A 21,913-nucleotide genomic window follows, 5' to 3' on the forward strand; every position below is an offset into this window, starting at 1 on the left:
AGACTGAACAATTGTTCGATAGATGACAATGTTACTGTGATGTCATGCCAACAGCTGCTGTATGAACAAAGGAAGTGGTTCATGATAAAAGGAAGTTTGGACCCACTTGTGGGAGAGATTGTCACAAATGGAGTGAGGCTGGCGCCAGTGTTTTTGTGCCAGCAAAAAACACGAGCTGAAACGTGGAGTGAGGGCAATGAGACAGGTGGTAGTGCATGTGTCGACCGGTGGGGAGGCATTAATGAGAGAGGTGGTGAGACACTTGAAAAAGGTTCTGAGACAGGTTGTCAGGGTTTAATTAGCCAATCACAGTGGGGATTAACTCTGTAAACATCCAACAAAACACAGTCAGGATGAAGACGACGCTCACCTGAGAGACAGGTAGAGAGACAGCTTTAATATTTAACATCCAGCCTGTGAGGTGTTTATCATGATTTTATAATGTGACTCACAGATGTTTCCTCCAACTTCATACAGATGTTGAACCGGACTGATCAGAGAAAAACAAAGACAGACAGAGAAAGACAGGGATGGTAAATAAAAGTCAGATTTTCCTTCAGTGTGGGAACAGGTGGGGACCACAGGTATGGGTCTTCACAAAAGCCGGATAAATGTGCATGTATGTGTGAGAGAGAGGTTTGTCACCTGTTCTCACACTCGAAGCGGGACGTTATGTCCTTGGCTGTTGTCTGTTCCTCAAGTTGTATCACCATGGAAATCTTGGTGTGTAGAGGAGCATGAACTCTGATCACACCTTCGCACAGCTCTGTGATCTGCAGAGACACAAACAGAAAGCACACTGAACCCGGTCTCTGTCCCGCATGCCAGTGGCAGAGGCGTGTCCAGCGGGGTGGCCCAACCAGACTGGCCACCCCAGGTGCCACCCCGAAGCTAAAACAATAAAATTCAATGAAATATACGATTATGTTTTCACAGTGAAGCTCAGATATCCAAGTGTAAGTGAATGCAGCATCGGCTTCTGCACTATGAGCATCATGTTAGCAAAGGTAGGAGAGCCAAGCACGAAAGACGGCACCGCAGAAAACAATTTTTTGGTGACAGATTAACAGGTTAATCTCCAAAAGTTGAATCTGTTCATCTGGACGTAGCGTTTTGTGGGAGAAACGTTTCGTCACTCATCCAAGTGACTTCTTCAGTCTCAGCTGACTGCAGGTTTCCCCAAACCTTAGGTTTTCTCTCTTTTTTTTAATCGCCCACTTTGGCCAGAAAGAGGAAACCGGCGGATGTCGCGCTAAACAACAGCAGCACGTTTAAGCTTGATCAGGTGTTAGAATTTATTTAATAATAATTTCTAGTATCAGCTGATGTTTGCTGGAGCCACAGCTGTAAAGCTGCTGGTCATGATGTCGGTTTGGATATGTGGTGAGAAGGAAACATGAAGATGAAACCAGGAGATGTCCTTACTGAATCATCAGAGCTGAACAGGTGATGGAGAAACAGGTTTACCTTTTAGGTGACATGAATGAGTTGAAGGGAAGTTATGAGCTGTTTCTGAGAGACAAATAACACCAGGATCCTTTTCTACGTAGCTGACAGCTGGTAACTGTGCAGGGGCGGGTCTAGCAAAGTGTTGCCAGGGGGCCAGGTAGGGCATTAACAGGGAAAGGGGGGCACAAAGATATACTTTTCTTTCTTATTCTCATTTAAAATATCTAGCTTTTATTAAATAATTATCTGAATCTTGCGAACAAAGTTTTTATCTGACGTAAAATGTCTAGAAATCATACATATACCAACAAGACAGTGTACATCAATGTCACAACAGCGTTTGTCTTCATTCAAAGGCTTTATGGCTTTAATACCTGGTGGGCCAGTCTCTAGTCAAAATGCCCAATTTCTTGTCCCACTCCAGCCCTGCAGGTTAATACTGGCAGTGTCACCATGCCAGCTGACTGTATTTCATCATCAGCCAGTGTTGTTCTTTATACAGTACATCAGTATTACCAAAGTTTACCATAAGGCAGCATAGAAAGTATTTACTTGCTTTCAGGTGAAGTTAGTCTTTTCATTTGTTTCCCCACTTTTTTCCTGTTTCAAAATCAAACACCAGTTTGTGAGAAGATTATCTTCTTTTTTTTAATAGGCAGGTAAAGTTTTGCATTGGCATTGGCTAATTTGCCAATTGTATGTTAAAAATGTTCGTATTTTAATATTCAAAAATATTTTTGCCCAAAACATATGTGCACTATATGTCAGTAAAAATACTATGCAAATATTGCTGTCCTTGAATGCTGAATAAACACTGACAAAGCACTGATTGTATCTCTTGTAAATTATCAGCGCAGTATCTAAAAACTTTGCACCGTAGTGGTTAAAATCTCATTCTAATAAGAGTTAAAAGCGCATTCGGTTATTAGGTTTATAGTTTATTGAATTATGGTTAACGGTTGGTAGAATTTTTTTTAACATTATTCAATTCAATTCAATTCAATTTTATTTATATAGCGCCAAATCACAACAAAAGTCGCCTCAAGGCGCTTTATATTGTACAGTAGATAGCACAATAATAAATACAGAGAAAAACCCAATAATCATATGACCCCTATGAGCAAGCACTTTGGCGACAGTGGGAAGGAAAAACTCCCTTTAACAGGAAGAAACCTCCGGCAGAACCAGGCTCAGGAGGGCGGGGCCATCTGCTGCGACCGGTTGGGGTGAAAGAAGAAAAACAGGATAAAGACATGCTGTGGAAGAGAGACAGAGATTAATAACAGATATGATTCGATGCAGAGAGGTCTATTAACACATAGTGAGTGAGAAAGGTGACTGGAAAGGAAAAACTCAATGCATCATGGGAATCCCCGGCAGCCTACGTCTATTGCAGCATAACTAAGGGAGGATTCAGGGTCACCTGGTCCAGCCCTAACTATATGCTTTAGCAAAAAGGAAAGTTTTAAGCCTAATCTTGAAAGTAGAAAGTAGAGATAGTGTCTGTCTCCCGAATCCAAACTGGAAGCTGGTTCCACAGAAGAGGGGCCTGAAAACTGAAGGCTCTGCCTCCCATTCTACTTTTAAATACTCTAGGAACAACAAGTAAGCCTGCAGAGCGAGAGCGAAGTGCTCTAATGGGGTGATATGGTACTACAAGGTCATTAAGATAAGATGGGGCCTGATTATTTAAGACCTTGTATGTGAGGAGCAAGATTTTGAATTCAATTCTGGATTTAACAGGAAGCCAATGAAGGGAAGCCAAAACAGGAGAAATCTGCTCTCTCTTTCTAGTCCCTGTCAGGACTCTTGCTGCAGCATTTTGGATCAGCTGAAGGCTTTTCAGTGAGTTTTAGGACATCCTGATAATAAAGAATTACAGTAGTCCAGCCTGGAAGTAATAAATGCATGAACTAGTTTTTCAGCATCACTCTGAGACAGGATATTTCTAATTTTAGAGATGTTGCGCAAATGGAAGAAAGCAGTCTTACATATTTGTTTAATATGTGCATTGAAGGACATGTCCTGGTCAAAAATGACTCAAGGTTCCTCACAGTGTTACTGGAGGCCAAGGTAATGCCATCCAGAGTAAGAATCTGGTTAGATACCATATTTCTAAGATTTTCAGGGCCGAGTACAATAACCTCAGTTTTATCTGAATTAAGAAGCAGAAAGTTAGCGGCCATCCAGGTCTTTATGTCTTTAAGACATTCCTGCAGTTTAACTAATTGGTGTGTGTTACCTGGCTTCATGGATAGATAGAGCTGCGTGTCATCTGCATAGCAGTGAAAATTTATGCTATGTCTTCTAATGATGCTGCCTAGGGGAAGCATGTACAATGTAAATAGAATTGGTCCTAGCACTGAACCCTGTGGAACACCATAATTGACCTTAGTGTGTGAAGAGGACTCTCCATTTACTTGAACAAATTGGAGTCTATTAGATAGATATGATACAAACCACTGCAGCACAGTACCTGTAATACCTACAGCATGTTCTAATCGCTCTAATAGGATATTATGATCAACAGTATCGAACGCAGCACTGAGGTGTAGCAGGACAAGCACAGAGATGAGTCCACTGTCAGAGGCCATAAGAAGATCATTTGTAACCTTCACTAAAGCTGTTTCTGTGCTGTGCTGAGCTCTGAAACCTGACTGAAACTCTTCAAATAAGCCATTCCTCTGCAGATGATCTGTTAGCTGTTTGACAACTACTCTTTCAAGGATTTTTGATATGAAAGGAAGGTTGGAGATTGGCCTATAATTAGCTAAGACAGCTGGGTCTAGAGATGGCTTTTTAAGTAAAGGTTTAACTACAGCCACCTTGAAGGCCTGTGGTACATAGCCGATTATTAGAGATAGGTTGATCATATTTAAGATCGAAGAATTAATTAATGGCAGGACTTCTTTGAGCAGTTTTGTAGGAATGGGGTCTAAAAGACACGTTGATGGTTTGGAGGAATTAATTATTGAAGTTAACTCAGAAAGATCAATTGGAGAAAAAGAGTCTAACTTAACATCGATGGTACTAAAAGTAGCTGTAGATAATATTACATCTGTGGGATGATTATTGGTAATTTTTTCTCTAATGATAAAAATTTTATTTGTGAAGAAGTTCATGAAGTCATTACTAGTTAACGTTAAAGGGATGGTTGGCTCAGTAGAGCTCTGACTTTTTGTCAGCCTGGCTACAGTGCTGAAGAGAAACCTGGGGTTGTTCTTATTTTCTTCAATCAGTGACGAATAGTAAGATGTTCTGGCTTTATGGAGGGCTTTCTTATAAAGTAGCAAACTATTTCTCCAGGCTAAATGATGATCCTCTAAATTTGTGACACGCCATTTCCTCTCCAGCTTACGAGTTATCTGCTTTAGGCTACGTGTTTGAGAATTATACCACGGAGTCAGGTACTTGGATTTGAGGCCTTAGTTTTCACAGGAGCTACAGTATCCAGAGTCGCATGCGTAGTGAGGAGGTAAAATTATTAACAAGATAATCGACCTCTGTTGGAGTAGCGTTCAGATAGCTGCTCTGCTCTATGTTGGTACAGGGCATTGAAGATGATAACAGTGGGTGGATTATATTCTTAAACTTAGTTACAGCACTTTCAGAAAGACATCTACTTTGATAAAGTCTACTCTCCGCTGCTGTGTAATCAATTATTGTAAATGTAAATGTTATCAGGAAATGATCAGACAGCAGAGGGTTTTCAGGAAACACTGTTAAATGTTCAGTTTCTATGCCATATGTTAAAACAAGATCTAGAGTGTGATTAAAGTGGTGGGTGGGTTCTTTTACATTTTGAGAGAAGCCAATTGAGTCTAATAACAGATTAAATGCCATGTTGAGGCTGTCATTTTAGCATCTACATGGATGTTAAAATCACCCACAATAATTATTTTATCTGAGCTGAGCACTAAATCAGGTAAAAAGTCTGAGAAATCAGAGAGAAACTCTGTGTAAGGCCCAGGTGGATGATATATGATAACAAGTAAGACTGGTTTCTGAGTTTTACAGCTGGGTTGGACGAGGCTAAGCATCAGGCTTTCAAATGAATTAAAAGTCTGTCTTGGTCTTTCGTTAATTAATAGACTGGTGTGAAAAATTGCTGCCACACCGCCCCTCGGCCTGTGCTCGGGATTTGTGGTAGTTAGAATGACTCGGGGGTGTTGATTCATTTAAACTAACATACTCATCCTGCTGCAACCAGGTTTCTGTAAGGCAGAGTAAATCGATTTGTTGATCAATTATTAAGTCATGTACTAACAGAGACTTGGAGGAGAGAGACCTAATATTTAATAATCCACATTTCACTGTTTTACTCTTTGGTTCAGATGTGGATACTGTATTGTTCTTTCTTTGTGATTTTTTATGTTTAAGTTGTTTATTGCTGGTTTTAGTTTGTTTTTGTCTGTTTGGGAGCTGACACAGTCTCAATGGAGATGGGTTTTTGGGGGGGTGGCAGGAGGAGAGAAGCTGCAGAGAGGCGTGTAAGACTGCAACTCTGCTTCCTGGTCCCAACTCTGGATAGTCATATTTTGGGGGGTTTAATAAATTGGTCCATATTTCTAGAAATGAGAGCTGCTCCATCCAAAGTGGGATGGATGCCGTCTCTCCTAACAAGACCAGGTTTCCTCCAGAAGGTTTGCCAATTATCTATTGGCAAACTAGATAATTATCTGCCAATTACATCTGCCACCCTTCTCCAAATCTGTGCCCCTACCTGGCCCCCCCAACAAAAAATTTCTAGACACGCCACTGGCCAGTGGTCTTTGACTAACCTTGTTTTTGCCTTAGTTGGTTCTGGACTCTATCTCCTTTGGTCCTGACTTGTATCATACCTGATTTCTCTCTCTTCTTTTCTGTTCTCTGTCTCACCTTGTTTTGGTGCAAATCTCATGCAGTTCTTGGCCTTTCCAGGTCCTAGTCTCTGTCTTCCTTGGCCCTGGTCTCTGTCTCACCTGATCTCTTTCATTCTTGTCATTCTTCTTCCTCAACAGTCTACTGGTCCAGCTCAGGCCAAGCTGTTTCTGAATGGACACCTGGTTCATCTGTCTCACCTGAGACAATAGAAACTTGGGGACCTATCAAAGAGAAGGAGAAGTGACGTCACCGGGGGTTAGGGGCACCGAGACTGTGCAGGTGTGTCCTGTAACTTACAGTCCAAAGCAAGTCCTGGTGAATGATCATCAGCCGGATCAGCTGAGCTCCACCCACTGCCTCCTCCATCTCATCTCGTTTAGCAATTGAGCGCTTGTTTCCATGGTGACGACGGAACAGGTTGGGTGCCATCACCATGGACACATTCCACAGAGACATACGGTTCTGATCCTGATGAGAGACCACCTTACGGAGGAAGTCCAGCAGAGCCTGGAACCACAAAAAACAGGTTTTCCTGCAACCATGTGTGATTTCTAAAGAAAAAAAAAAAAGGCTTTCATGGTCCTGGGTTGGTGACCCAGTGTTTTGGGTTTTGCACTTTCCTTTTTGATTTCATCAGGGTTCATAACTATTAGGGTTTTGGTTTCTGTTTTGTATTTCTAGAACTATAGTTCTTCTGGGTTTGCGATTTCTAGTTCTTTGTGTTTATTCTCTTGTTCCCCAGTCAGTCATGTCTCCTGTCTAGTCCCTGTCCTTATGTTCCCTCTGTACTGTTTCAGTGTTATCATAATGTTAAGCTTGTGTCTCTGAGTCTGTGTCTGTGTATACGTGGTGTATTTCCTGTTTTATTTTGATAGTCTGTCTCCTACGCCAGTGTATCTAGTTTTGCCTTCCCTCATCTCATTATGTCTGATTTGTCCCAGCTGTGTTTCTTTCTGTTTTCTAATCCTCTCATGATCCTACCTGTGTATTTTAGTCCTCAGTCTACCCTTGCTTGTTGTTGGATCGTTAACCTAACCGTTGTATTGTGTTTTCTCCTGTCATGTTTCCTAGTATCTAGTTTTCAGTGTCAGTTTAGTTTAGTTTAGTTTACAAACGATACATCAGAGGTTTTGTTTTGTTTTGTGAAGTTCGTTTCTTTGATTAGTTGTTTTTCCTGGCGAATAAAGCTGCGCCTTAAGGTAACCTTCTGTCTGTGAGTCCTGCACTTGGGTCCTCCTACTGACTTTGGCACACCATGACAAACCCGGTACCCATGTCAAGTTAAGCTAGAACTGCAGTTTAAAAAAAATGGGGCGCTGTGTAAAATAAAATAAAAATAGAAATGCAATGATTTATAAATCTCATCAATCCATAATATATTCATAATAGAAAACCATAACAATCCCTGTAGCTCTGCAGTGATTGACTAGAGAAAATTGGCAACGTCCCTCAGCATCCACTGACCCCACACAGTTGATTATGGAATATTTAATAGCAGTATTAATTTTGTTGACTACATTTCATTATATTTTTCACCAACAAACTTTTTTCTAACAAAAACAGGAAAATAACTGAATAAAAACTAATGAAATGCATCGAAACGTTCATCCACGAATAAAAACGAGATGAAAATGTTTCTTGTGAGATGAGGCAGGAAGTGAGCCAGAAGTAATAATCTTTTGGAGTAAGGTTAGACATGCACATTTGGTCTGCCACTTACAAACAGGGATAGAGACAAGGGTTCAGCTAACACCCATGCACCCTGTTTCTCATGAAAATGTGACAAAATGTCAATGCTCTGGAGGAAGAGAATTTTGGACATATGGAGACGTGTGGAGCAACTCTCACTTGTACCAACACTATGACACTTTAAACTTTGATGACCTAAATCAACTTCAGATTTAGTCTACTATAATCTAAAGATACTCAACTAAAACAAGACAAAAACAAAAAATTTTTAGATGGCTAAATCTGGACTAAAACTAAATGATATTTTAGTGAAAAGACTATGGTTAAAACCAAATCTAAATTTGCTGTCAAAATGAACACTTTAGCAGTAAGCACATTTTATGACTGGGCTTGTTGGCACAGGTGGCATCTGATTATGGTAACATGCTAGACAATTCACTGACCTCTTGAGAGCCCTTTTCTTCTACAAGTGTTTGTAGAAGCAGTCTGCATGCATCAGTGTTTGACTTTATTCACCTATGACCAAGGAAGTGGTTGGAACACCTGAACTCAATGATTTGATGAGTGAGTGAATACTTTTGGCAATATAGTGTGTGTCTGTGTTTGTATGTGTAGGTTTGGGTAGCATGGGGGAGCCTAGCCTGGGAGAGCAGGCTAGGCTCTTCAATCTCAGGTCTGGGAGGCCTGGGAGCTTGAGGGTCCTGTGAAGCATCTTAGCTCTTCCTAGGTATGAGCTCTTCTGGACAGAGATCTCGGATGTTGTTCCTGGGATCCGCTGGAGCCACTCACCTAGCTTGGGGGTCACTGCACCTAGTGCTCCGATTACCACTGGGAGCACTGTTACCTTCACCCTCCACATCTTCTCGAGCTCTTTTCTGAGCCCTTGTTATTTCTCCAGCTTCTCATGTTCCTTCTTCCTGATGTTGCTGTCATTCAGTTTCACTATGTCTATCGCTATGGCCGTCTTCCTCTGCTTGTCTACCACTTCTTTGTCTGTCTGTATCTGGAAGTCCCACAGGATCTTCGCTTGGTCACTCTCGACTACCCTAGGGGGATCTATCTATCTATCTATCTATCTATCTATCTATCGTGAAGACTTAAATGAGTTTTTAACAGTATATTTTAATAATATTGTGCTTCTCACTGTTTGCCAATTCTATCTCACTTGTGTCCCTGGCTGATTGGGACCCACACCCACTTTCACACCTTGGCTCATGTGATTAGGTAGAGGATCATCAGGGGGTCCTTTGTCCCTCTTTGGGGGAAAACTCCCACTGGGTTTAAATCTGGGACTCTCCACCATTTGACCTTAAAACTGAAGAAGCTTCTCGGATGAGAGGTGAAACGTCTTCAAGCAACTCAAAGAGGTCCAGACACTTTTCTTTCCAAGCTCCTTAGACTATCTCACTTGTGTTTGTGTGGAAGCCTGTGTGTGTCTCATTTGTGTGTGTAGACATTGTCTGGGTGAAGCTTTACTCTCAGAATTTCTCTGTTGGCTTCTGGAAGAAGCAATGTCAGCAGCTGCAGGGCCTGAACCTGATGGAGCTCAGAAGGGATACCTGCAGGGACACACAAAAACACTTCATGTAACGCAAACACATTTAAATGATGAAAATGTGTGTTTGTATGTGTGCACACATACTCAGTACAGAGCGGTAGGTGGACAGGTGTGTGTGTGTCAGCAGAGGGGTTGGCAGCTCTCTGATGAAAAGCTTCAACAGACTGGAAGCGTCCACCTGTCTTAATGCAGACCAGTCAAATCCCTCATAGCACCTGTCTAATTCTCTACGAAGGCACTGCAAGCAAACAGAGAGGGAAAGGTGGACAGAGAGACAGTAGGGAGAAAGACACACAGACAGAGAATCAAACAAAAACAGGTAGGTATTACACACACACAGACATAGATACACATAGGCAGAGACATTCAGTTATCCCGAATGTAAAAAGTCATTTTAAAGTGTGTCAGACTGTGTGTCCATCTTTTGTGAGGACCAATATTGAGTTTAGACCGTCTCAAAATCTAGAAACAAACACCACTTTGCTGCTGTCTGTCAGGGGTCGTGTGCGGAGGCGAGGAAAGGATGACCCAAACGCTGGACTCACGGTGCAGGATAATGGGGTTTATTGAAAGCAGGCTGGATGAACAGAACACGAACTGAAATGGCTGACTGAGTGGACGACTGACTGAAGAACTGAATGGCTGGCTGACTGATCTGAACACGCGACAGGAACAACATCACAGGAACATCAATGACACGACACTGGACTGGTTGAACTGAGGAACATAAATACACAGGCTGAGTGAGGAGTGATTAGAAACTGGCGAGTACACAGCTGAACATAATGAACTAATGATAAACGGGAAGAGGACTGAACATAATGCACATGGACCAAGGTTAACACAATAAAACAGGAAGTGAAACAGGCAGAAGATAAACAATGAGGACGAACTGAAAATACTGGGTCAACGACCCAGAAACCCTGACACTGTCTTGGCAAACCCTTTAGGACCTTACTACTATGCATTAAAGCATCATCTAAAGAGGAAAACAATTTAATGTAGAAAATAACCAGTCGTTTGTTACCTAAAAACTAGCATTAGTGTTGGGTTCAGAACAGCTGTCTGGTTATATGTTAGAGCTAGGTTAAGGTTCATGTTCAAAGATCTGGGAATGTTGATCTTGCTTTGCCCATGATGATGCACTTCCACATAGTCATCCAACATCCTAACTATGCATCGCTGAAGGCAGAGAACCTATGCATGTTCAAATGTTGATTGGTTGACAAATGTGACAGAACAGGGAAGGGAGTGACAGCCAGTTCACTGCGAATGAAAGAGGTGTGGAAAGATAATCAAAGATAAAAATTACAGACTGGCTGCAGTGGTAATCTTTCACACTCGGTTTCACTTCAGCTTGTTGTATGTTATAACTTTGCTCTTCAAACCATAGTGGAGAGTAACCCACAGACTGGTTGTACCACATGTTTTTGGCACTCCCTTCAACCAACAACAGACGCTTTTTGCAGGTAGACATGCAGTGCATGAGGTGCCTCACGAGTGGCATAGTGTGCCAAAGTTGAACGTTTCTGCAGGTCGTGCACCTCCCCATTTTTGTTACATGGTGTATTGTGTCGCTGCACCACAGCTGGCTTGTCAGCTTTTACCACAGTTTTAATAATATAACAGTACAGTACTTCCGATTTCCACTGCTCCTACTACTTCAGCGCTGATGTGGCGCTATAGTCTGAGTGGCAACACCTATTCTTTATGGACATAAACAGCAGTGTATGCTTGTATGTGTGTTACCTTGACTTTAGCAGCTGATGCTGGTACTCTGAGAATCCCCTCAGTCAACAGGCCTGTTTGCTCTAAGATACACAACAACTGCATGCATACACACATAAAGGAGGGTGTGACTGGTTACTGTTGTTTGTTTATTTTCACAACATTTCTAAACAAGATGTAAACAAAGGTAAACTAACTTTGCTAGCTGTTAGTTAAATAACTACTTTAGGTCACCAAGATCATATGCTAATGGACTCATACAGCACTTATCTACTCTGAGCACTGTTTAGTATAAGCATTAAAGCATTTTACATCATGCACGCAAATAGATGCTTCAGCTTGGGGTTCAACATTTTGCTCAAGGACACTTGAAGAATCAAACTACTGACCAACTATAACCCACTTTTGCTCCTGAACAGGCCAAAGGCACACATAAGATTATGATTGTGCCTTAAACTACAGTATCATAGGTTTTAGAGTAATGAAGCCAGCAATCTATCCCCTGTCTGAAACGTCATTTGACTGACAGAGAGAAGGACAGGTTCTTCACCTTCTGGAACACGACAGGAACTTTGACCCCGGGAAACTTCTTCCTGTCTTTCTCCAACAGCGTGTTCAGAGGAACGCCAAACACACCACTGTCTAATGGATAGGAAGACACAAACAATCATACAGTGAGTGTTCTGAGAGACAATTTATACATCCTTTAGTACAGGGTTTTACTAAAGGGGCTTTTTCAGCAGCAAAATAGTTTCAGGTCTGCCCAGCAAACACGCTAACGTAGGTCGCAGACGCATATGACCCACAGTAGGCAACCCAATGTGAGCCCTAGTATTGGCGTGAAGTGTAGGGCACATCTGTGGGCCACACTTATCCTACTCAGTCCCCAGTTAATCGTGCCTACACAGAGCTGACGGCAGTTTTGCTCTTTGGGTCCCATGGTGGGCAAATCACACCCATAGTGAGCAATGGGCTATGGGCTAGCCCAACATGGGTTTACTGTGAAAACTTACTCATAAGGTAGCCCCAAAGGGCAAAACTGTTCTGGGTTCTGTATGATTATCAAAATTATTAAGCATACACAGTTAAACCATTATCTATCTATCTATCTATCTAGCTAAGTTTTGATTGCAGTTCTTGCTGCCAAGAATTGCACAACCAGTCAATGTTATATATACTTGAGTTATCTTTGTCTAATATTGAAAACTGTTTGATGATCTGAAACAAATGTGTGACAAACGGGAAAAAAAATACAAAATTAGGAAGGAGGTGAATACTAACAGTTGAAACGAGGCAGTGGTTGAACTAAAAAGATATAGCTGGACAAACATTTTGCGACTAATTAGGTTAACAGGTCAGTAATATGATTGGGCATACAAACAAGCATCTTACAGAAGCAGAGTTTCTGACATGCACAGAGGTTCACCAATCTTGAATTTACTTCCTAATGTTGAGGTACGACATGATCTCCCATCTTGTGGCGCTCTGGGGTATTAAAATGCATACCTTATTGGTTTAGTGTTTTGCCTAGGGTGGAAGGCAAAGTACTGATCTTTATAAAGGTATTAAGGACATCTTGCATTAAGAAGTCTTTGTGTTTATGAGAAATTGGTCTGTGGGTTTTGTTGGTTTATTCTGAGTTTTCCTGTTTTTGAGATTTTTTTTAAAAATTCTCTTCCTTGTTAATTTTGTGTTTTAATTACTATAGTAGACGTTATTTTAATCTCTGTAATGTCTGCTTGTTTGTTTGTCTTTAGTCATTTCCTGCTACCTTGCTTCCTGTTTTATTTTGAAAGTCATTAATCTCATGTCTTCTGTTTAGATTTACCTCCCTTTGTATCAGTGCATTTTATTCATTTCAGCTGTTTCTTGTTTTCCAGATGTCTCCATCCAACCTGATTCAATACTGGAATAAGCAGTTTTTAATGTTTTGTGTTCCAAGTGTTAATTAATGTTTAAATACACTTAATAATTAGATAACATTGTTATAAATATTTTTTATCATCCAGCAGTGAGGACAGTGTTTTTAATCGTTCTCCATTAAACCGTTCTGCTGGAGGTTTCTTCCTGTTAAAAGGGAGTTTTTCCTTCCCACTGTCACCAAAGTGCTTGCTCATACCGGGTCATGTGATTGTTGGGTTTTTCTCTGTATGTGTTATTGTAGGGTCTATTACAATATAAAGCACCTTGATGCAACTGTTCTTGAAATTTGGCACTGTATAAATAAAATTGAACTGAATTGAATTGAAACTGAAACAGTGTTTCCTGAAAACCCTCTCTTGTTTAGTGGGAAGTAGATTTCATCAACGTAGATGTCTTTTTGAAAGTGCTGTAACTAGGTTTAAGAATATAATTCACCCACTTTAAACATTTTCAACCCCATTACTACAAGACTACTCAAAGAAGTCCTGCCATTAATTAATGCTTCAATCTTAAATATGATCAAGCTATCTCTAATAATTGGCTATGTGCCATCCCTTGACCCAGCTAATTATAGGCCAATCTCCAACATTCCTTTTGTCTCAAAAATTCTTGAAAGAGTAGTTGTCAAACAGCTAACTGATCATCTGCAGAGGAATGATTCAAGATTCAAGATTCAAGATCCTTTATTTGTCACGTGGTTATACAGATATAACACGCAGTCAGTGACCTGATACGCTCTTTGACTGTGCAAAAAAGAGAGACAGAACTTATGGCTTATTTGAAGAGTTTCAGTCAGGTTTCAGAGCTCATCACAGCACAGAAACAGCTTTAGTGAAGGTTACAAATGATCTTCTTATGGCCTCTGACAGTGGACTCATCTCTGTGCTTGTTCTGCTAGACCTCAGTGCAGTGTTCGATACTGTTGTTCGATACATAATATTCTATTAGAGTGATTAGAGCACGCTGTAGGTATTGCAGGTACTGCGCTGCAGTGGTTTGTATCATATCTATCTAATCTAGTTCATGTAAATGGAGAGTCCTTTTCACACACTAAGGTTAATTATGGAGTTCCACAGGCCTCCAAATTAGGATGAATAACTTGGGTTATTGTAATCGGCCCTGAAAATCTTAAAAATATGGTATCTAACTAGATTCTTACTCTGGATGGCATTACCTTGGCCTCCAGTAACACTGTGAGGAACCTTGGAGTCATTTTTGACCAGGACATGTCCTTCAATAATTATTTTTGATGTATTTCAATTAAACAAATATGTAGGACTGCTTTCTTCCAATTGCACAATATCCTGTCTCAGAGAGATGCTGAAAAACTAGTTCATGCATTTATTAGTACTGACAGGGACTAGAAAGAGAGAGCATATTTCTATTGAAAACTGTTTGATGATCTGAAACAAATATTGGCTTCCCTTCACTGGCTCCCTGTTAAATCCAGAACTGAATTCAAAATCCTGCTCCTCACATACAAAGTCTTAAATAATCAGGCCCCGTCTTATCTTAATGACCTTGTAGTACCATATCACCCTTTAGAGCACTTCCCTCTCACACTACAGGCTTACTTGTTGTTCCTAGAGAATGAGAAGAATGGGAGGCAGGGGCTTCAGTTTTCAGGCTGTGATTGCAGCCATTCCCAAACTCTCTCTGGATGGTATTCATGGTCAGTGATCAATGATCAAAGGTTTTTGATTAGTGTTTCTTGATCAACGGTCATGAAAATTTGTATATTTGTAAATTTGTTTCATTCAGTCGGCTAGTTTCACTTATTGTGCAAAGGTACAGTTTATAAGGTTGTCCCACTCACAAATACATGTGTGAATCAGGATTTTCCATTGTGGCCACAACCAAGACCAAAGCCCGAACCAGACTCAGAGCAACACTGGAAGCTACTCTGAGAGTGAGCCTTTCCCCCATTCCACCCAGACTGGATCTGATCGTGTCTCAGAGTAAGGCTCAAGTGTCTCATTAACAGATGAAGATAAAAAGGGAGTTGCCTGTTGTGACTGTTTGTTGAAGAGTAACTTCTGGTTCTGCCAGTGAAAAAACCTTTCACCTTTTAGATTCACTCACAGATTATAGGGCTATTTTTTCATTTGCACGTTATTTAAATTTTACAACAGTTTATTTATTTATTCATTTAATTAGAAAATGATTTTGAATGTATTTGTTTTATGACCACATTATTCTATTTTTTCTTATTTTCTTGTCTCTTTTAGTAATATTGAATTATTAATTATTTTTGTGTTATTAATCCTGACTTGAGCCTTTTAACTTCTATTTGCAGTTTGATTTGTTCCATGAATTGTTAACCTGTTTGGCATTTTGTTTTATGTACAGGTTCTTTGGGGTTATTACATTGCATCATGTTATCATCATGTTTATTTGACAAGGTTTTAGCCATTAAAATGATGTAGATTTGATTTAGTTATTAAATATATATAAAACCAAATGCAACATCAATTTATTCAATACAGTGTCGGGTCCCGGGCCACTTTGTAGTAGAAAAGTAGGGCCCCGAGGTAAAAAAGGTCAAGAACCCCTGATATAGAAAACACATTTTCTACACACATCTTTGCATGGGAGTTACATTAAATCTTGCAGAGTGGTATATTTCTATACTGCTTCATTTAAGTGGGAAGATGAGCTTTGTTGTAAAACATTTCAGGGTACATTTATTGCACAATTTAATATGAAAAAGTTGCTTAAAACTGTAAATTATGTTTGGATAAGTGGAGGAGGATGGATGATTCTGTTTTGTTGTAGTCAATTTAGAGAAATGTAGATGACCCAGATTTGTTTTTTACATGTGGACAGAAGTTAAGATGGTATGACTCATTCATGTTATTCTAGTACATTCATAAGATACTTTCACCTAGAGTACTTTCTCTAACTCTAAATTCTGGAGTATTTGTTGTTATGATGGTGTAATTTCAGATGTATATTGGTTAGTTTATGAGGATGGCAAGTTCTAGAAACTCCCAGATGGCAATTTCAGCACATAAAGTTGGATGATCAGTAATTTATAGATTACATGAGAAAATTAACACGTCATTTCTTTTACATTTATACTACAGGAACAGCAATACTGCTTCAAGCAGCAAGCATTAAGATGTAAGCTCTAAATCTTAAAAAAAGGGAGAGAAAAATTTAAATTTAAGTTTGGTAAATTCACTTCTTCAAGAAAAACCTATGACAATACACTACCAGTCAAAAGTTTAGACACGTCTTCTCATTCAATGTGTTATCTATTTTTACTACTTTCTACATTGTAGATATATATGAAGAAAGATATATGGGCGAAGAATAAATTGATGAAAAACTCTAAATATATCTTATATTTTAGATTCCTCAAAGTAGAAGAAACCACTACTAAGGAAAAGCAACAAGCAGAAGAGATTTGTTTGGGCAATCCCATCCAGTTATTTGGACCATCATTTATTTTTTAACAGGACAATGACCCCAAACACAACTCCAGGCTGTGTAAGGGCTATTTGACCAAGACAGAGAGTAACAGAGTGCTGTGCCAGATGGCTGGGCCTCCACAGTCAGCATCTCTGGGAACTCCTTCAAGACTGTTGGAAAACCATTTCAGGTGACGACCTCATGAAGCTCATCGAGAGAATTCCAAGAGTGTGCAAAGCAGGAATCAAAGCAAACGGTGGCTATTTTGAAGAATCGAAAATATAAAACACGTTTTGAGTCATTTTACACTTTTTTGTTTACTACATAATTCCGTATGTGTTCATTCATAGTTTTGATGCCTTCAGTGAGAATTTAAAATGTAAATAGTCATGAAACTAAAGAAAAACCATTAAATGAGAAAGTCTGTCCAAACTTTTGACTGATAGTGTATATTAAAATACATCAAAAAGAATGATGAATGTTTTTTGTATGCTGTCATTTGAAATAAAAAATAAAACACAAATATTTAAATTCAATTCAATTTTATTTGTATAGGGCCAAATAACAACATCTTTTGCCTCAAGGAACTTTATATTGTTAGATAAAGATCCTACAATAATATAGAGAAAACACTGAAAACCCAGTCACATGACCCCCTATGAGCAACTACTTTGGTGACAGTGGGAAGGAAAAACCCCTCCAGCAGAACCAGGCTCAAGGAGGGCAGTCAACTGCCGCGACTGGTTGGGGGTAAGGGGACTTATGTGCAAAATAAATACATACAGCTTACATAAAAAAATAAAAATAGTAAACTTATTTATTTTTATGCTTGTGGAGTAGATGCACACACATTGATTTCATGTCTGATGTAGCCTCTCTCACTGATTACACTGGAAATGTAATGTTGCTGCTTCCACTCTGAAAATTGTCTGCAAACAATAAGGAGCCATGGTGTAAGACAAATGATGACACACCATCTACTATAAAAATAACAACTATTTTGAAATCCAGGAAAAATGGTTTGGAGAGATGTTCTTTGTTATGTGGATCTGGATCTGTGCATTTTTTAGGGGGGGTGGGGGGGTTATATACCTTTGTTAGTTCCCCATTACTTTTTGTGTTTATGTTAAAAATGCATAATTACATTGGCGAAACTAAAGTTAATCAGTGTGTTAACATCACTCGCTATAGCTTTCTAATATCCTAATGCTATAAAGTCTTTGCTGTGAAGCTGAATGCAAATCATTATGTAAAAAAGAAACGCACCCCGGTTCCTGCAGCGTGGAGGACGTGTGCGTTTGTTGTGTATGCCCAGAGTCATCAGGAAGGTTGTGAGCTCAATGTGTGAAATGAAACTCAGCTGTGTGAGGTCACGTGACGACAGGTCGCCTGCACAGCTAAGACCCTGAGAGGGAGAGATAGATGCAAACTGCAGACACACACACACACACACACGCACACGCACACACACACACACACACACACACACACACACACACACACACACACACACACACACACACACACACACACACACACACACACACACACACACACAGACACACACTTTTTTGAATCCAGCTAGCAGCCTCCTGTGTTCGAAGCAATCAGATTTGACTGGAAGACCTCTCTCAGCATGCAGCAGGTCAAACTCACCTGCAGCTCACTGTTGTTGTCTCTATGGAAACGTAAACAGTCCCAACAAGCCTTGCCCATTTTGTGCTCAGCCACAGCCTCTGAGTATGGAGAGTCCCGCAGCACCCAGTCAGGTTGCATCATTTGACTGACGGGGGGCGTGCGTGTGTGAGGAGGGGAAGAGGTATATTTGTGAGAGTCGGTGTGTGTTGGAGAATGTGCATGTGTCAGAACATTTGTGTCGATGACATGTGTCGGAGACCATTTGTTTCCTGGAGAGTTTGCGTGATGCAGAGAGTCTGTGTTTGAGGGGGGTGAAGGATGCTCCGGTAGTCGATCTTCAACAGCCAACAAGGGTAGAGTTGGTCGTACTGTAAAAAACACAAAGCATACAGCTGTCAGCAGGTACAGAAAAAAAACAAACAAACAAAATCTCTTGCAGAAATAGAATCCTGTTTCCGAAAACACTGGGATGCTCAGATGTCAAAAGCAAATAAGAATAGCAAATTGCAAATCATTTAAAGCCTTTTTTCAGATCTGTTCAATTCACACAGCTAGAGTTCTTTATATAGTCCGTTGACACAACAGCCATCTCGAGGATGATGAAGAGATGGTGAGGAGGAAGATTCCTTTTTAACAAGAACAACCAGGCTTAGTGACAGACAGCCATCTGCTGTGACCAACCGACTGGGGGCGTGTGAGGAAGAGGAGAGCATTGAATGACGAGGGCAAAACACATGCTATGGGAGAGAACACAAAAGTTAATGACATGTAACAGTGAAATGTAAACACAACAGAACACAAAAACAAAATGCTCACTGCATCAGAGAAGCTCCCCCAGAAGCCTGTGGCAATAGCAGAATAACTAAGGGATGCTTTAGTCACCTGATCCAGTGAAAGTTGAATGAAAGTTTCAATTGCCTGCTGGCAAGCATGGATGTAGAGTCCCACTTACTATGGAACTTCTTTTATAAATAATATAAAATTTGTGGAGGAAAACAGAGAATTTAGTACCTGTGCACTTTCTTTGCTTTCAGTGTTACAGTTTACTATATACATACATGTACACACACACAAGCACACACATATATATATATATAATATAAAATTAATTATAAACTTTTATATATAAAATATATAAAATTTTATAGATATATGTATAAAATGCATTAATGCATTCTGCATTAATCAATGGTACTAATTGTTAGTTTTGTTTTTTGTGAAGAAGTTGATGAAATCTTTACTACTGTGCACTGAGGGAATACATGGGCCAATAGAGCTTTGACTCTTTGTCACCTTTGCTACTGTGCTGAAAAGAAAATTGGACCTGTTTCTGTTTTCCTCTATCAGTGAAAAATAATGACTAGTCGTATTTCACTTAGAGCTTTTTATAGAGTAACAGACATGTTCCCATGCTAGACAAAATCATACAATATATAGAATGACTCTTCCTGTCCAGCCTACATGCTATAATTCATGTGTGAATTATACCAGGGAGTCAAATGTCTCTGATTTGTTTCGCAGCACTATTAATATAAGTGACCTTTGAGGGAGTAAGTGTACGTAGCTACTCTGCATGTTGGGACTAGGCACTGAATGAAATAGTAGTGGAATTATATTTAGTTACCGCATTTTTCACATACACTCCTACTCTGATGCAATGTCATCCATTATTGTAAATTTGCATGTAATTAAGAAACTGTAAGACAAAATGTTTTTCACGAAATCTTATATGTCAGGATAAGAAGAGGAGTCCATTTGTTTCTGACATCTATTTACATGAATGTAAATAATTATTTCATCTGAACTGTGCATTAAGGTCTGAGAGTCCAAATAAAAACTCTGAGAAAGAGGCAGGTGGACAATAAATAATAATAATTTATTTATTTATTTATTTATTTATTGCAGTTTTCAATTACAGTATGAAAGGCTAGGTCGTTGGCTCATTAATAAGCTAGAGTGAAGTATTGCTGCCACTCAGCCTCTAAGATTGCTGCTTCAAGGAGTCTCTTGCTGCAATCAGGTGTCTATCTGTCTATCTGCATCAAAGACTATGCCTAAAGGTCTTGATGCATTCTCAATCATCCAGGAAAGTAAATCTCCAAAAGTTGAATCTGTTCATCTGGACGTAGCGTTTGGTGGGAGAAACGTTTCGTCACTCATCCAAGTGACTTCTTCAGTCTCAGCTGACTGCAGGTTTCAATGGCCATGAGTACCATTCACAGAGTGTTGGGGAATGGCTGCAATCACAGCATTGTAAGATGGCGAAAGATGTACCCTTAGGCCCCCTCCTCGATCCTCCCTGGAGGAACGCTGGTTTGAGCGCGGAGTCAAGGAGGCCATTTACGTGAAAAGGGAAAGACCATCTCTGAATCGAGGAGGGGGCCTAAGGGTACATCTTTCGCCATCTTACAATCCTGTGATTGCAGCCATTCCCCAACACTCTGTGAATGGTACTCATGGCCATTGATCAGTGTTCTTTGATCAGTGGGTTTTGGTCAGTGATTGTTGATCAATGGTCATGGGAATTTGCATAATTATGATTAAGGAACTGACCTCACAGCCCATTGTTCCTTCAGTGGGCTGGTTTCAGTCATTATGCATATGTACTGTTTATAAGGTTTGGGGAAACCTGCAGTCAGCTGAGACTGAAGAAGTCACTTGGATGAGTGACGAAACGTTTCTCCCACCAAACGCTACGTCCAGATGAACAGATTCAACTTTTGGAGACTATGTCTAAAGGACCCTTAGCCTTTAACCTGGGTGGCATCTAGTATACATAAGGATATATAAAGAACCACCCCTGCAAAGGACCACAGGAATCACTTGTAGGTGAGCAAATACGCACCTCTGGAAGTATTTCGGCGAATGGTCTTGGTGGTGGTGTGGTATCGACTTGGTGATGGTTCAGCATGATGGGAGTGGGGGTACACAGATCTGTCTGCTGGGTCGTCAGGCTGAAACAAAAAGTTGGGGAAAAAATGCAGATCACAGCCTTTGTCTATTGCCCCTGCATTTCCCAGGAACTATTTTAAGACACACAGCCTCTTACAATGACTATAATCTAAATTGCTGTGATATTCTAAAATATAATTTATTGTATGGCTGAATATACAATTTCATAAAATATTTCTACATCTGTGTTGTACATTTGTTTTGCATTTACAATATACAATGTATACAATGCAAAATGCATTTGTACATTTGTGTCCCACCTCAGTGAAGATATCCCGGACATCTCTGATTGGCTGTCTGTTTCTCTTCTTCAGTGTCTCGTTATAGTTATCCAGCCTCTTCCTCACAGTGGTTGCTTGTTGATGTGTCAACGTGGACAGCAGCACCTCAGCAGGCGGTGGCACCTCATCTGCCAATGGCAAGCCCGTCACCAGGGAAGCCAACCCCGCATCTGTCAGCCACGCCTCCTCAAGCTCCACCTCTAAAAGGAACAAATCAGGTAGGATCCGAACAGTAAGATGACATCTGACTCTGCTGTCAGTTTGACATACCATCCATACTCTTTCTCTCATCTTCCTCCTCTTCTTCTTCCCCATCCTTCTCCTCCTCGATGCTGTGTACTTCCCTCCAGTAGGTCTCCATGGCAACATGTTTGGGGTCAGAGGTGGTGGAGTTAGAGGTGGTAGATGAAGACAGCAT

General features: G+C 40.3%; 1 protein-coding gene across 1 annotated transcript; it reads right to left on the reverse strand.

Moving 5' to 3' along the window:
• Positions 1 to 238: 238 nt before the first annotated feature.
• arhgap28 (Rho GTPase activating protein 28) lies at positions 239 to 21,913 on the reverse strand. Its single transcript, XM_039617796.1, has 15 exons — positions 21,766 to 21,913; positions 21,475 to 21,695; positions 21,108 to 21,216; positions 18,281 to 18,630; positions 17,891 to 18,053; positions 11,838 to 11,929; positions 11,309 to 11,386; positions 9,644 to 9,797; positions 9,478 to 9,560; positions 6,610 to 6,819; positions 6,328 to 6,533; positions 1,869 to 1,875; positions 646 to 773; positions 453 to 490; positions 239 to 370 (listed from the first exon to the last, which is right to left on the reverse strand). Exons 1-15 carry the CDS (start codon positions 21,911 to 21,913, stop codon positions 288 to 290), a joined length of 2,070 nt encoding a protein of 689 aa, XP_039473730.1. The 3' UTR covers positions 239 to 287.

The sequence above is a fragment of the Oreochromis aureus genome, linkage group 9 (genome assembly GCF_013358895.1).
Source record: "Oreochromis aureus strain Israel breed Guangdong linkage group 9, ZZ_aureus, whole genome shotgun sequence".
Taxonomy (NCBI): domain Eukaryota; kingdom Metazoa; phylum Chordata; class Actinopteri; order Cichliformes; family Cichlidae; genus Oreochromis; species Oreochromis aureus.